This window comes from Thamnophis sirtalis, unplaced genomic scaffold (genome assembly GCF_051295495.1).
Source record: "Thamnophis sirtalis isolate CommonGarterSnake01/CBP01778 unplaced genomic scaffold, rThaSir2_p1.2 scaffold_6, whole genome shotgun sequence".
NCBI classification, from domain to species: domain Eukaryota; kingdom Metazoa; phylum Chordata; class Lepidosauria; order Squamata; family Natricidae; genus Thamnophis; species Thamnophis sirtalis.
In genome coordinates, this window is record NW_028261386.1 from 49137558 (window position 1) to 49153110 (window position 15553).

The 15553-nt window shown below is 37.9% G+C and overlaps 1 protein-coding gene across 1 annotated transcript; it reads left to right on the forward strand.

The window, feature by feature from the left end:
* The first annotated feature begins 1180 nt into the window (after positions 1-1180).
* MTARC2 (mitochondrial amidoxime reducing component 2) lies at positions 1181-13627 on the forward strand. The gene is made up of 7 exons (XM_087717821.1): positions 1181-2028; positions 4192-4365; positions 7246-7408; positions 8468-8608; positions 10463-10524; positions 10603-10674; positions 11615-13627. Exons 1-7 carry the CDS (start codon positions 1766-1768, stop codon positions 11739-11741), a joined length of 1002 nt encoding a protein of 333 aa, XP_087573947.1. The 5' UTR covers positions 1181-1765; the 3' UTR covers positions 11742-13627.
* Positions 13628-15553: the final 1926 nt, after the last annotated feature.

The window sequence follows — 15553 nt, forward strand, 5'->3', positions numbered from 1 at the left end:
TATGATCTGTTTGTCCCCACCTCTCTGTTTCCTGTTCCTGTGTAAGAAATGTATTCTGATTGGTTGTCAGGCTCCCATGGGGCCATGTAGGGGCAACTATTTAGGCTGTGTTTTGAGTCCAAGTTTGGTTGAGTTCCCAGATGTCATGTGGTGAGTTTCCGTAGAAGGCTAATCCTATCTTTATTATGTAAAGTAGACTAGCTCAGGCTTTAATGGCTCATTGACAAAGGTGATGGGGGCAGGAAGCTGCAGGGAGCTACTCTTGTCTTTAAAAACATGCTTCTCCCTTTTCACATCCAGGGAAATATAATATTTTGCTTCTTAATATTTCCCAGGATATTTTAGTTTTCCAGCAGAGGGGTGAGTTTTAACTTCCTAAAAAAGGAAGGCACACACATTCATACATAAATACACAAACATACATATGTATGGATCTTAAAATTTTGCAAATCCTTTGGAATTTTCAATATTTTGGCATAAATATGACTTCAATTGTGATGATGCGAGTCCCAAAATTAAATAAAAAAACCCAATTGAACAAATGAGTCAAAAATATGATACTTGTTCATTTATTCATTGAGGAAAAGGTTCCCAAATTATATGTTTGTGGCAAAGGGGTGATTAGCTCCTCTCTCATGAATGCCACTGAGCTTCCACACTCTAGAAGACCATGTCCTGGAGTTGGTTTGTGCAGCTAGATTGTTCAGAGATTTGAACTAAATTCTGGCTGCAATCCTGTTGTATTTGTACATATCCAATAAACGTTATGTCTCCTCAAACTTGTTTGTGACTGATAGCAGCACAGAGTTTGAGAGGCCCTGCTTTAACCTAATCTGGCTCATTTGCCTTCCAGTTAAATATTAATCTTGTAATAGATTGTAATCTATCTCTTGTAATCTTGTATTAATTGACTAACTCAAACATAAACAGGAGAAAGAGAAGAAATTGAGTGTTTTGTGCTAACCCAAACTGTTGCAGAAATAATATTAAGGAACACAGCATTGGTGTCCCTTATTACAGTACCACCATTTGTGCATGTTTCTTGGAATCAGTTGTTGAGAAAGGGAAAATGAATTCTGGGTGGAAAAGGAGTGGTATGTTGGCATACCACCAATATAGATAGCAACATTTGGTTACTGAGCTATAAAAGAGATTAACAATCCAGAAAGCCAGGTTGTTGGGTTTTTTGGGGGGGGGGGTTGCATCTGTCTAGAATGCTTTAGACCAGTTGTGGAGAAAATACTTAGATTACAGTAGATGTCATATATTTACCCGAGAAAATGGTCACCGGGCTTGGAGTCTTATCTAGTTTGCTTTTATGCTTGAGATTCCATGTATCTGGTTACTGCTATGAAGACAGCTGGAGGATCAAAACCAACCCGTCAAGTTTTCATGCAGAACAACAAAGTTGGAAGGGACCTTGAAGGTCATTTTCCTTATAAATTCAGCCATCCATTTGCATTCAACTGTTTTCATTTTAAATTCTGGTGCGCAATACTGTGTTTAACGCGGTCCTAGCCTGCCTTCTATTAAACGACAGGCTTTAGGTACCCCAGCCAGCCAAGGCGCAACAAGAGACCCAGCCGCTAAGTAAACCCAGCCTCTCTGCCGCCCCATAGGTTTATTCGGCCGAGCTCCAGCCCCGCTCTCCGGCCTCCGGAATGTTGAAGGGACGGGTAGCTCCGCCTGTCCCAAACGAGCGGCTCTCAAAATCTTCCGCCCCGCTACGGCGCTGTTTCTGCACGGTTTTGTTCGCGTCGTCGCCATGACGGGCTCCCGTTCGTTTTCACTGACGAAGCTCGGGCTGAGCCCGCTCCCCGTCTCCGCCGCCCTAGCTGTGCTGGTTACGCTGGGAATGGCCGCGGCTTGGTACTGGCGATGGAGGGACCGGCGAAGGCCGCTGCGGTTGAAGCAGGTGGGCACGGTGTCCGGGCTTTTCATCTACCCGATCAAGTCTTGCAGGGGCGTAGCCGTGCAGCAGGCCGAAGTAACGAAGTTGGGGCTCCGGGACGGAGATCTGCGCGACAGGTAGGGGTTCAGAGGTCGGCGTGGGGATGGGGCACGAGATAAATACGTCCACGTCCGTCGTTTTGGCTGGGAAAGGAGCAGCTCTTACTGCCTAATGCGGCATTGCTTCAAGCAAGCTCCTAGCATTACCATTACTTGGTGTAACTGTTCTGAATTTCGGGTCACGTTCTCAGAACTGGCTGCATTGGGCAACAAGTAAAGTCGCAACTCCTGGTTTAAAAACCTCAGAGACTGAATTTTTATTCAAGCATTAATCCAAAATCACATCAGGTTTGAAGTGACCTACATATTTTTCTCCTTTTCTTGGTGTGTGTTTCTGCATTAATTAGTGGTTCTTCCAGGCAGGGCTTTTATTTGTTGGGATAAAATTAGCAATTTTAGGGAAGCCTCTTTCCTTGGTGACCTCTTTGTGTTTTTCTGCCCCCTCTTGTGTTTCTTTCCTTACCAGGTAAACAAAAATCAGTTAAAACGAATCCTCAAACTTTGTATACTGTGATTTCCTAAAACGATACATGCATTTGTGCAATCTCCCCCTCCAATAACACTAGTGATTTCAAGAAAAAAATGAGATAGTTGCATTTTAAGCTTAAAGTTTACTATAGTGGTCCCTAATGTTTGTGACACTAAACCAGGCTACTACTAGCAGTTTATTTTGGCAAGGCTGAAGCTGGTGTGCATAGGAGAATATGTTTTGACAGCACTTCCAGTTGGCATGCACAAGCACCGCTACTTGAAAACAAACAGATGACAGCTCCTCCTTAGGCCATTTTGACTGACTGTTTGAAATACCTTTCAATTGTTTAAAAGCAATTTGGAAGATCTTCAAAAATAAGTAATAATAGAAATTCTTGAGAAGTGTATAAGTGGAAACTAGATACTTTATGTTTAGAGATTTATGAATTACATGTGGCTGAGACATAGTGATTATCTCATAAAAGCTTTAGATGAAAGAACATTGAATCAGAGTTAAAACAGTATTAGAAGAATAGTTTTTACTATTTCAGTGAATGCTTCCATACTTCAAATTAAGAATGACTATAAAGGAATTATTCCTCAGATGGGAATCTATACATAGGTTGCTGTAGTAGGCTATGAATTGTAGAGTTTTTGCAGAAAGCAAGGGGTTGGATTTAATAGCTTAAATGTCCCCCTTTTTGTGATTTGATTTTGCGTTTTTTATTCTGATATGGTGAATAAGGATACTCCATAATATACCTTACTGATTTGATCAGGATTAAATTATGATAGTTCAAGAGCTTCAAACAATGCAGATGCCTATGCATGTACATACAGAATTTTTTTAATAGCATGTAAATGTACATACAAAAATAAAAAATACTTCTGAAAGTTGCATTCAATTTCCTCTCATTCCTTTCCCCTTTTGATGATAAGCCTCTTCCAATTAATAAAACAAAAATAATAGAAAAATGTGGGTTGCCTTGTAGAAATTTGACCAGGGTTGGATTATTTACAATCCAAACAAGGATAAGGATCTAATTTTTGAATGCTTAATTGCAATGCCAACTTCTTATGTTTGTCCAGGATTTTCTTTCCCCTTTTTTTATTTACTCTGACACAAATGCTCTGCTAGATGGATTTTCTTCTTTTTTCATTTTGCTGTGATGCATTTCCTGGCAAACATTTACTCTCTGGATAAGCTTCCAAAAGATCTAGTTAAGAGCCTTTTTTTCTCTTAAAAGCAAAAGTGTGCAATTTACACTTAACATTTTTAGAGGTTGAGAGTTCAAAGTGACATTGTGAGTAGAGCTAGATCTTGGTTGTTTCTTTTTTCATCTGCTTCTCCCTCAGAACTGTAGAACATTGCTGAAAATTGACCCATACGTCATGAGTGGGAAGAACCAGAAAATCCCACTAGGCTACTAGTGCCAGTCTTATCTTAAGAAATGTGCTCTATTCTCACCTATCTAATATGTCTCTGTTGATAAGCAATTGCATGCACACTGTTTTTTCATAGCGCTCAGAATAAGTTAATCACCCGAGTCCTGAAAGTAGAACTTTTTCATTTATTCATTGGAAATAAAATGGAAATTAATGCTAAATTAGTAGTCTACTGCCTACCGTTCACATTTTAGCATAAGTTACGTTTTGAAAGGTTGAATTGTTTTTAAGTATTTAGAATAGTTTTATATGTTTTTAACTTAGATGTTGGCTTGTGATAAAGGAAGATGGACACATGGTGACTGCTCGACAAGAGCCTCAACTAGTATTGGTCTCTATCAACAATCAAAATGGCTATTTGACTCTGAGTGCTCCAGAAATGAAGGATTGTCATATTCCAGTCAGATTGTCAACCAAAAATCCAGTACGGGATTGCAGGTATTTTTTCTTATATTTTTTTCCAATTTCTCGAACAGGGAAAAGGTGACTTATATTTAGAAAAAGTACAAAATTAAAACTCTTCACAGTTCTGCATTTCTAAACCGGTCTAGTATCTCCATGATTGCTTCTAGAAAATGCTTAAAGAGATGCTAGTCTCACATATCTTGTATCTCCTTAGTTTGACTCTTATATTAGTCTTGGGCCAACTGACTTTAATAAACCAGTTTAGGATCTATGTCCCTCATGGGGATACCAACAAGAAGATTGATCCCCAGATAATTAATGTATTCTTTTTAATGTACTTCTCAAGTTAACACAGATTGCGTAGAGATATTCACAGCTGATTAATGCAATCTTAAACATTGAAGATAAAAATCCACATTCTAATTGGAGGTATTAAGAATATATAGAAAATAAATAGAATAACATAGAGAATCAAATCTTTTAATTAAATGGAACTATTTTTGTCCATTCATAACCTTTCTCCACATAGCATTCCTATTGCTATCGTGCCTGAGTGATTGCAATTTATCATTGGAAGGACAGGACACATTATTGCTCCTGCCTTTAGTTCTTTACATTTCAGAACTAAGATGGACAAGCTTCTATCTATTACCAGCAGAACTGCTGTAGATTTTCTGGCATGGTGTCTTTTTTTCTCATCCCACCAATAGTTTATCATATTTAACTTACGTTTGAATCTTATAAAGATGTAATTTCCATCCCCTTCTTTAGTCTTCATATATTCATACACATCATTTGTACTAGTAAGAAACATGATATTACTTTACTTAAAGATTATTCAGAGAACGCTTCTGGTGAGGCATGAGAACCTATGGTTGTGAGGGAATTATGGCTCAAACAGACAGCTGCAAATGAGGTCCGGACTTCCAAAACTTTCTCTGGTAGAAACTGAGATCTGGAGATTGCCCATATGTACTTCAGACAGTTGGTTTTTGTGAGTAGACAATAGAAACCATTGTTTTTGCAACCAACTGCAATCGCTGGAAGTTGTGGGTTCCATCATGCTTTGAGCCATAAATGCAGCCTCCAGATTCTACAAACCACATCCTTTTCATCAGTTTCATCACATTTTACCTTTCTCATTGCTCCTTTAAGATTGAAAACCCTTGGAAATCACAAGTCTACTAGTTGTTGTGTGGAATTCTCTTCAATCCATTTAAAAAGAAACAGCGTCACATTTTTCCAGCTTTGTAAGATCTTTATTTTTTTGCAATTTCTTTTAAATACAGCAAGGAGGCGATTTCAAAATTGTTTTTGTAAAGCTTTTATAAATGTGAAGGCTTTGTGAAATCAAGTTGGACTTTGAAGTTAATTAGTAAGCGCTCCTGTGTGGGAAAATATATCTTGTTTACATATCAGTTGCACAATAGTTGATAGTAGAAGATGGCTAATTTCAAGAAATTGTTCAGTTTATGGCCTGTGAAGTGCTTGGATTTTTTCATCCTTTACTGGAACCAAGTTACAGCAAAATAAACAAAATCCTTCTGGGGATAAACTGAAATGATTTCTAAGATGGATTTAACAATTACAGTTTGTTTATATTCCCCCCACCACCACCACTGCTGACAGACTGACAGAGGTTTCCACCAAGGTCCTCTGTTCCGGCAGGAACAGAGGTTGAATCCCATTGGTCAAGAGGTCTGACAGATCCCTTTAAAAGAGGATGCTGCCCGACCATTCCTCAGTTGGATGTTTACTTGACTTGCAATAAAGAGCTGTTGCTACTGAAGCCTTTGTGTGCCTCCTTTACCCAATCTAACAGAGTTTAAATAAATAGAAATACTGGATTTATAAATGCTACCCTTTTAAACTGAAATATAAGAGATTTACTGGAATTATTTCATGAAATTACAAATGGACTTGAAAGATGATAAGAACTTTGAGAGAAGAGGGAAAGTTATTTAAAGAAAACAGGAGTTAGAAATTTATTTATGGAACTTAAGGGTTTTTGGGGGGGAAATGAAAATACATACTTTGCTAGCATTTTACCAACCCCTCTGGAGAGTTTCTGAGCCTTCTAGAAGAGAGTGAAAATGTGAATGGATTAACATTTGCCCCTGCTTCCAAGGATTTTCTTAGCCTTCTGGAAGGGAGAAGAATATACCACCGGTCTCTGCTAGAGTCTTCATTAGGTTTGAGGTTTGTTCCTGAGAGTGAGACAGAATGACTGTACTGCCTTTTTGAGGAAACTAGCAGAGAAAATGTAAATGGCAATCACTTGATCACAGTAATACATGCAAACAGATTGCCAACCACTCAAAATGCAGTCAAGTTCAGAGGAAGGCCAACAAAATGGTGAAGAGTCAGAGAAGTACCATTAAGTTCTTTAAATATCTGAAAGTTTGTCAAATATTTGAAAGTTAGAAGAGGGGGAGGGGACTTATATCTGCTGTTCCAGAACAAATAAGTTAAAACAACCAGGATGAGAACCAGTGGGTTATAACAATAAGGAAGGAGGCTTAGATTAGACATTAGGAGGAACTTTCTGACTATTTGAACTGCCAGGCTATGGAAATGTGGCTAGTCCTTTGTTAGAGATCTTCTAATAGAAACTGGGTGGTTATCCTTCAGAGAATCTTTAGTGAATCCTGCACTGAGCAGGCAGTTGGACTAATTTACATCTATGATCACTTTCAACTCTGTAATTCTATTAAATTGGTGGCGGTATTCAAATAATTTAACAACCAGTTCTCTTTCCTAATGATTTATTCCAACAACCAGTTCACCAAACTGCTCAGAAAGTTAACAACTGATTCTCCCGAAGTGGTGCAAACTGGCTGAATCTCACCACTGATTAAATGTAATTGTAGTGTGTAGCAGAGATCTTATTAATGCCTTTCACAATTCTTTTAGGATATTTGGCTTTGATGTTCAAGGCAGAGATTGTGGAGAAGATGCCGCTCAATGGATTACAGCCTACTTAAAGTCAGAACCATACCGCTTGGTTTGTTTTGAACCAAATATGGTTCCAAGGAATTCAAAAGATTTAATGGAACCTTTTCGTCCCACTGATAAGGTGAGCTTTGATCAGTGGTACACGTTACAGTATAAGTGAATCTTTTTTTCAACCCATATTCTTTTTTTATCATGTACTCAAAACAAATTGAATGTATTTAAGTGTGTAATTATTAGTCATATTCATTTCTTTATGCACATGCAAACAGAGCTAATCTCCAAACTCTATATAGAATTGGATCTATAGTAATTAGTATTTGAATGAAATATTACTAGGCAGAACCAGGACAATTGAGAGGATTGCAAAGTCAAAAACATTCTGTAAGAAGGTGATGCTAGACTATTTCCATAATGCTGTCAAGAAAAAGGCAATTGAGTTTCACTTAAACTTATTGTACACTTATACACTGTCTGCATAGGAATGGCGATTGATACTAAAAGACAAATATAATGGAATAAATGTTTTAAAAAGTACCACTGTGTGGGAGGTCCTTTTGCAAGGAGAGCAGCCTTGTAATCAGTTTCCAAGTGATGGATAGCTGGGTTCTTTGTTGTAAAACCTGAATAGATTTGATTATCATGTGACAAATCTATTTTTTTCTTCAGCAAATGACTGGTCGGATATTTTAATACATCATTTAATGAGACTACCAGATATCACAAATAATCCTTGGTTTGTTGTTGTTGTTGTTAGTTGCGAAGTCGTGTCCGACCCATCACGACCCCATGGATAACATTCCTCCAGGCCTTCCTGTCCTCTACCATCCTCTGGAGTCCAGTTAAGCTCATGCCTACTGCTTTAGTGACTCCATTCAGCCACCTCATTCTCTGTCATCCCTTTATTCTTTTCCCTTGGTTAGTCCTTGGTTAGCAATGGCAATTGGGATTGGAATTGCCATTGCTAAACAATGCGGTTATAAATCACAATGTAATATGAATATGCTGCTTAGTAATGGGACTACTGATTGTCGTTAAGGTCCTCACATGACAGCACATGACCCCTCCTCTCCGTACAGACAGTTATTTTGGGGCTGCTTCCTTTTGTGCTACAAACTGACCATCTCCCTGTATTTTGTGTAAATGTTTGACATTATTCATTTATGGAATATGCTTCTTTTAGATTGCCTATTCTGACTGTAGTCCTGTCATGCTTCTCTCTGAAGCTTCTTTGGAAGAGCTTAATTCTAGAATGGAGAAGAAAGTTCAAATACATAACTTCAGGCCAAGCATTTTGGTCACTGGTTGTGGTCCTCATGAGGAGGTAAGGTAGGACATAATTTTGCACTTACATATGCATGTAACTGTTTAATAAAACATTTTTAAACTTGTGCTTCTCACAGGAGTCAGCCAGGAAGTAGGCTGGAAATCTAGAAAATGAACATACGGCAGGCACTAAATTGAGGAAAAGTTCATGTTATTGCCAGTTGTCTTTGCAGTGAAAGGAAGCTTTTTTTTAACTTTAGTATATTCCTAAATTAATTGAAGAGGGAGGGTGTCTAGTGTGGGTAAAAATAATAATGCTAACCGTGCTGAATATAATTTTTTTAAAATCATTTACTTCAATAAAAAGTTGTGATGTCAGTTATTTTCCCTGGCAAGTGGAAATATCAATCTGCTCTTTGTTTGGTCACAGTGAATTTCTAGGTTCAAGGTGAAATCAATCCTAAAAAATCAGTAGTAAAAACATAAAATGCCTGATGAAGCAATGCAGTAAGGGGTCTCATTTACTTACACTGAATAATAGAATTTTAAAATACACGAAGTATCCTTTCTTAGAAAAAACCAAAGAACCTGTGTGGCAGACCAGAGTTTCAACACTTTAAAGCTTTAGATTAGGTTAAAGGTTAGTTTTCGTAAATAAAATTCATTCCAAAAATGCCATTGTAATATGTAGCAAAAAGTAGTATTTGGAAAAATTACAGTATTGATGATTCCTATATCAACCAGGCATATTTGCCATACTATGTTTTCTTTTACTCACACATATATAAAGACAGATAGATAATTTCAAAGTCTTCTTCTATGCTGGCAGATTTGCAAAAGTCTTCTGATCTAGCATGATTTTTTTCCCCGGTTCCTCTTTTCCCCAATGCCATTCGTCAAAATCACCTCTGGAAGGTTAGGATAGTGGGCTCCAAGCTTTCTGGCTTGGCAGTCCAATTTGGGGTGGGGAGAGAGGGAATTGTTCTGTATGAGTGACTGGCACTCACACAATGCGAGCACAAATAGAGCATCACACGTAAGCCAGTGGTGGGATTCAATTTTTTTACTACCGGTTCTGTGGGCGTGGCTTGGTGGGCATGGCAGGGGAAGGATACTGAAAAATCTCCATTCCTACCCCACTCCAGAGGAAGGTTACTGCAAAATCCCCATTTCTCCCCCATCAGCTGGGACTTGGGAGGCAGAGAATAGATGGGGGGCAGGGGGCAGTCAGAGGTGGTATTTACCGGTTCTCCGAACTACTCAAAATTTCTGCTACCGGTTCTCCAGAACTGGTCAGAACCTGCTGAATACAACATTTGACGTAAGCCCAAGCACCTGTCACTTTTGCAGGTGAATTGTTTGCCCACCCATTGCTTGTGCAGCCAGTTTCAAACAGACCTCTGTCCAGTAGTGGGCCATGGCCCAGGGGTTGAGGACCCTTGGATTAGGAGATTTCCTGAAAATTGGGGAACTGGTGCAAGGGATTGAAAAAGGTAGGAATTGTCCCCATACTTTCTGCAGGTGGGAATGTTCCAAATAAAATTGCCTCAAATAGGCAAGCAAATACCATTTATGAAACAGAATTTCAGGTTGTACAAGTAGCAAAGCTTGACCAATGTTTTGCAGATACAAGTGTAAATGATTATAATGTACAGATATTAAGTTACTATCAGGTGTATCATTTTATTTTCAGACTAGATAAAATTGATATTCTATAAAATTGAATAGTTAAAACTCAAAGCAGGGAACATAATTTGACCTTCGTCTATGAAATGCATCACTCAGAAGTATTATTCTTTCCTTTTATTGGTCTCTTTTATGACATTTACATTCATGTCAGAAAGCTCATAATAATGCAAAAGTCATATGAGCAAGTTGAATTGCCTTGGACTTAACCCTTATATTTTTGTAGGACACCTGGAATGATATTATAATTGGAAGCGCACAAATGAGAGGGACAATGGCCTGTCCCAGGTATGCATTTTGTTATTCTATTTCATGGTTGAAAATAATTTAAGGTTGTGGTTACCTCATTCAGCTTTCTCGTTGTAGATGTATTCTTACAACCGTTGATCCAGATACTGGCATCATAGACAGAAAAGAACCTCTTAATACTTTGAAAAGGTAATAAAATATTTTGGCATCTTTAATACAATTGATGAAAGCCACTTTGGTGTAGTTTAGGTATTAGGCTAGAAACTAGGAGTCTGTGAATTCTAGTCCCACCTTCAGCAGTTGAGTAATCTTGGTCCAGTTACCCTCTCTCAGCCCTTAGAATGGAGGCAATGGCAAACCCATTCCAACAATGTAGCAAAAAAATCCAAACCCTGCAGGGATTTCTCTAGGCAGTTACCAGGAACCAAGACTGATTTGAAGGTATCCACACACCCACACACATTATGTGCATGATTGTGATTTTTTCAAATGTGGCAATTATCTTTGCACATTTGGGAGGCTAAAAATTTATTGAGAACAACTTTCCATAAACTGGTACCCTCCATATGAGATGAGACTTTCCGTTTTCTGGATGGCAATTACATTCCCAGTGTGCCTGGAGGAAGCAAGTTGGAGAAACTGGAGCAAATGCAATAGCAACATTTCTTTGTTTTGTGAATTTTTGCTACCTCAGAATTCGTTAATAAAATTAGGCATTTCATGAATGAAGGTGAATATAAGTGTCCCAAGATAGGTAGTTCATCTTCAATGTTTCAGTTGTCTTACTTAGTTTTCCTCTTTAATGTTCTTAATCCAAATAACTGAAATGAATATTATTCAATTAAAAAAATGAAAATACAATTTCAAGTACAGTGCAACTTTTAAGAATGTGTGTTATACTAAAGTCCAACTGAGTTCAGTTTAACAATAGTCCAAACAATTATGTTTAGATTTCAGCTTTAATTTTAGACTTTCAAAATAGTTGTTACTATGCGATTGTGAGATTTTGTAACAATCTGGAATTTCAGGCATGTAGGAAACTTATGTTTGGTAGCTTCTTATAACAAAGTTATCTGCTTATTTTAACTATTTTATGAGTAATTCATTATGACCTTATTTTTTCTAATAGTTACCGCTTGTGTGAGCCTTCTGAGAAGCATATATACAAATCAAGCCCTCTGTTTGGATGGTACTTTGGAGTTGATAAAACAGGAACGCTTAAGGTTGGAGATCATGTTTACAAGATAATGTGGTGATAGAAATTTCCAAATGGAAATGCATTTTTGACATCTTTTAAATATCTTTTTTGAAGCTATTTTTCTAATGAAAATTTCCTATCTTTAATCTAGGAATACATCCTGTAACTTTTTAAATGCAATTGTATTGGTGATAAATAAATGATTTTCTGCTTTCTAGAATTGAGTCAACAACATTGTCGTAGTTCAACTCTGTATAGTAATTAATACATATTGATTATGGAAAGCTAATGAGAGGTAAAACGAAGCATGAGCCATCAATGTGATATGCTGCAGAGAAGACAAATGCAATTTCAGACTACATCAAGCTGACGTATAATTTCCAAATAATGGGATATATAATTATTCCACTCTGGTTTTTTATGGTTTAGTGCTATGACTGAGACACTTTAAGGTTTCAGAGAAGTTTAAACAGGTTCAGGTTCAGAGAACGTTAGCAAAGATGATTAAAGGATGAGAATGTAAGATTTTTGAAGAGAGATTGAAGAAGGTGGGTGTGATTACCTTAAGAAAAGATGGTTGAGGGGGATATAATAACCCTGTTGATATACCTGAAAGGAGATATGGAAGAAGGTCAAGACTGTTATCTTTCTTATTAATGGATTTAATTACTGTATTTTTCGGAGTATAAGACACACCTTAGTATGAGACGCACCAAGGTTTTGAAGAAGCAAATTTTTTAAAAGTAGTTTTTTCACTCTGCAAAGCTCCCAAAAACGGCCCCATTTTTTTCAAAAAAAGGGGCATGGATAGTCTTTAGGAGGCTTATAGAGTACTCCTGTGGGTTGGGGAGGAGCAAAATTGAGCAAAAAAATGGCCCGTTTTTTGCTTATTTCTGCCCTCCCCAGCACCAAGGAGCACTCTAAAAGCCTCCTAAAGGCTATGCACAGCCATTTTGGTGAAGAGGACGGGGTTTTGGGAGGCAAAAAAATGCTGTATTCAGTATATAAGACGCATCCAGATTTTCAGCCTCTTTTTTGAGGGAAAAATGTGCGTCTTATACTCCGAAAAATATGGTAAATAATAACTGACTTAAGATATAGGAGGGCAGGTTCCCATTAAGTATCATAAACACATTCCTAGGTGGTTCTACTGTTATTGACATCTGCTGCCTTCTCTTAACCTTTAATCATGGTTTTTAAAATTTCTCTATTATTATTTTTATATATTACTGTTTTATTGTTACTTTTTTGTGAGATAGGTAGCTATATAAATTTGATGAATGAATTATTGAATGAATCAAGGAATCAAGAAATGAATCAAGGAATGAATGAATCAATACTAGTTTGATAACAGAACCAATGAAATGAGAGATGGTGGGGTGCTTATCTGGTTGATGTGTTCATGCAGAGAACCATCTGTCTGATATGGTTTAATTTGGATTCTAGCACCAGACAAGGATTTGGACTTAATAGCTTAAATGGTTTCTTTAACTCTGCAATTCTAAGTTCCAAATTCTTCACTGTCAGTCCATATTTTTATGTTTTATAATTCTAACTCTTACTTGGAACTTATGATAATGTCAAGTTTGGATAGGCATCATGTTTCCTAATTCCTTTTATATTCTTCACAAAGATAGATAAAATATGCATCGATAAGTTTTCTTTATATCATAATTTGTATCTGATTTATTTTTAAGAGATCAAATTACTAACATTTGTAATATATGCTGTTGCTTATAACAATATTATCAAGTTACTGAATGTAAACTTTGGAAGTGACATGGGAATTATTACTTGATTTTTAAAAATAAAAATATAAAACATACAAGTGCTTTTCCATGTGATTAATTATCTGAAGTTATTGAAAGAATATATTAGCAAAAGTATTAATAATCTTATTTTGTCTAGTGAGTCTGATTTAGGGAGATTACTAAGCTTATATGTACTGTACTACTGCAACGTGCTCTACATGGGGCAGCCCTTGAGTATTCGGCGACTTCAGCTTGTCCAGAATGCAGCCGCGCCTCGGTTCACCCACGTAACACCTATCCTCCGCGAGCTGCACTGGCTGCCTATTGGTCTCCGGATACGCTTCAAGGCGCTAGTCGTCACTTATAAAGCCCTTCATGGTATTGGACCTGGGTACTTGAGAGACCGCCTGCTGCCAATTACCTCCACTAGACCGATTAGATCCCACAGATTAGGCCTCCTCCGAATTCCATCCGCCGGTCAGTGTCGTCTGGCGACTACTCGGAGGAGAGCCTTCTCTGTGGCTGCTCCGACCCTCTGGAACGAACTCCCCGTGGAGATTCGAACCCTCACCACCCTCCAGACCTTCCGCAAAGCCCTTAAAACCTGGCTGTTCCGACAGGCCTGGGGCTAAAGAACTGTTGCCGTCTCGAATTGGTATGACTGTTGTGTTTTAATTATGCATTGTTGTTTATGTCGTTTTAAATTCTTGTTTGTATCCCCCTTCCCTGGTTGAGTTGTGAGCCGCTCTGAGTCCCCTTCGGGGGAAAAGGGCAGCATGTAAATAAAATCAACATCAACATCAACAACATCACCGTAGAATTATGCATTTGATATAAGAATGTAGTTCCTTTTTTAGTGTGTATTCTTCCTTTATTCTGCAATATATGTTCTTGGTATTACTATCATGTTCTATGAAATTTAAAGGTGAAAAAAAGGATTCTCAAATTCTGCTGTGCTGTATTCCCATTAAATGATAAATAACATGAAACTTTTTCATATCTGAAACTATTTTATTAAGGTCAGTCACAGTCATGCAACATCTCCTGAGCCGTTTTAACAAGCCAGGTAGGGCATGGATCTAAAGAGACTCTACAAAGAGTGCAGAGAAGAGCAACAGAGATGATTAGGGGACTGGAGGCTAAAACATATGAAGAACGATTTCAGGAACTGAGTATGTCTGGTTTAATGAAAAAGAGGACTAGGGGAGACATGACAGCAGTGTTCCGATATCTCAGGGGCTGCCACAAAGACGAGAGAGTCAAGCTATTCTCCAAAGCACCTGAAGGCGGACAATAAACAATGGGTGGAAACTAATCAAGGAGAGAAGCAACTTAGAACTAAGGAGAAATTTTCTGACAGTTAGAACAATTAATCAGTGGAACAACTTGCCTCCAGAAGTTGTGAATGCTCCAACACTGGAAGTTTTTAAGAAGATGTTGGATAACCATTTGTCTGAAACGGTATAGGGTTTCCTGCCTAAGCAGGGGGTTGGACTAGAGGACCTCCAAGGTCCCTTCCAACTCTGTTATTCTGTTCTATTCTATTCTAAAGATCAGGTGTCTGAGCTCTCACTCACAAGAACCCTGTCCATTTCTCAGGTCCAAGGAGTTCAAACTGTTCATGCCAACTTCATTCAGCTACCTAATGTTAGGTAACATTACACACCAATAATTTGGATTCTCAATCAACAACATGGCATTATGTGAATACAAAAATACACACCCCTTTTCTTTCTCCTTTTTCCATTTTGTTCATTCATTCATGCAGTCTTCTTACCTTCCCAGTTACAATCTTCCATATGCAATAATCATTATCAAATGGGCTATAGATACTAACCTCTATCACCCATCTTGGCTTTGGTCAATTGAAACTTTCACACAACCTTTTTAGTGAGATGGGACATCAGTCTTGATTGTTCCCAAGCCGCATGCAGCAGTCCCTGATAAAAGGAAGAAGAATATCAGTTAGTTCTGAGACACAAAGACCAACTACATTTTAATAAAACTCCAAATTTATTTCAAGTATGCTCACATTATTCTATGGAAATTGGAATCCCAAGACTATCTTGCAAGGCAACTTATTGTTGGTTCATACCTCCTCAACTAGTAGCTAAGGATT

Excerpts from the sequence above, each read along its gene's own strand:
- MTARC2 (XM_087717821.1), top strand. The coding sequence starts at position 1,766 with ATGACGGGCTCCCGTTCGTTTTCACTGACGAAGCTCGGGCTGAGCCCG. Across the intron at positions 7,409-8,467 it reads CTTTTCGTCCCACTGATAAG|ATTGCCTATTCTGACTGTAG; the intron begins GTGAGCTTTGAT and ends TGCTTCTTTTAG. Across the intron at positions 10,675-11,614 it reads CCTCTTAATACTTTGAAAAG|TTACCGCTTGTGTGAGCCTT; the intron begins GTAATAAAATAT and ends TTTTTCTAATAG.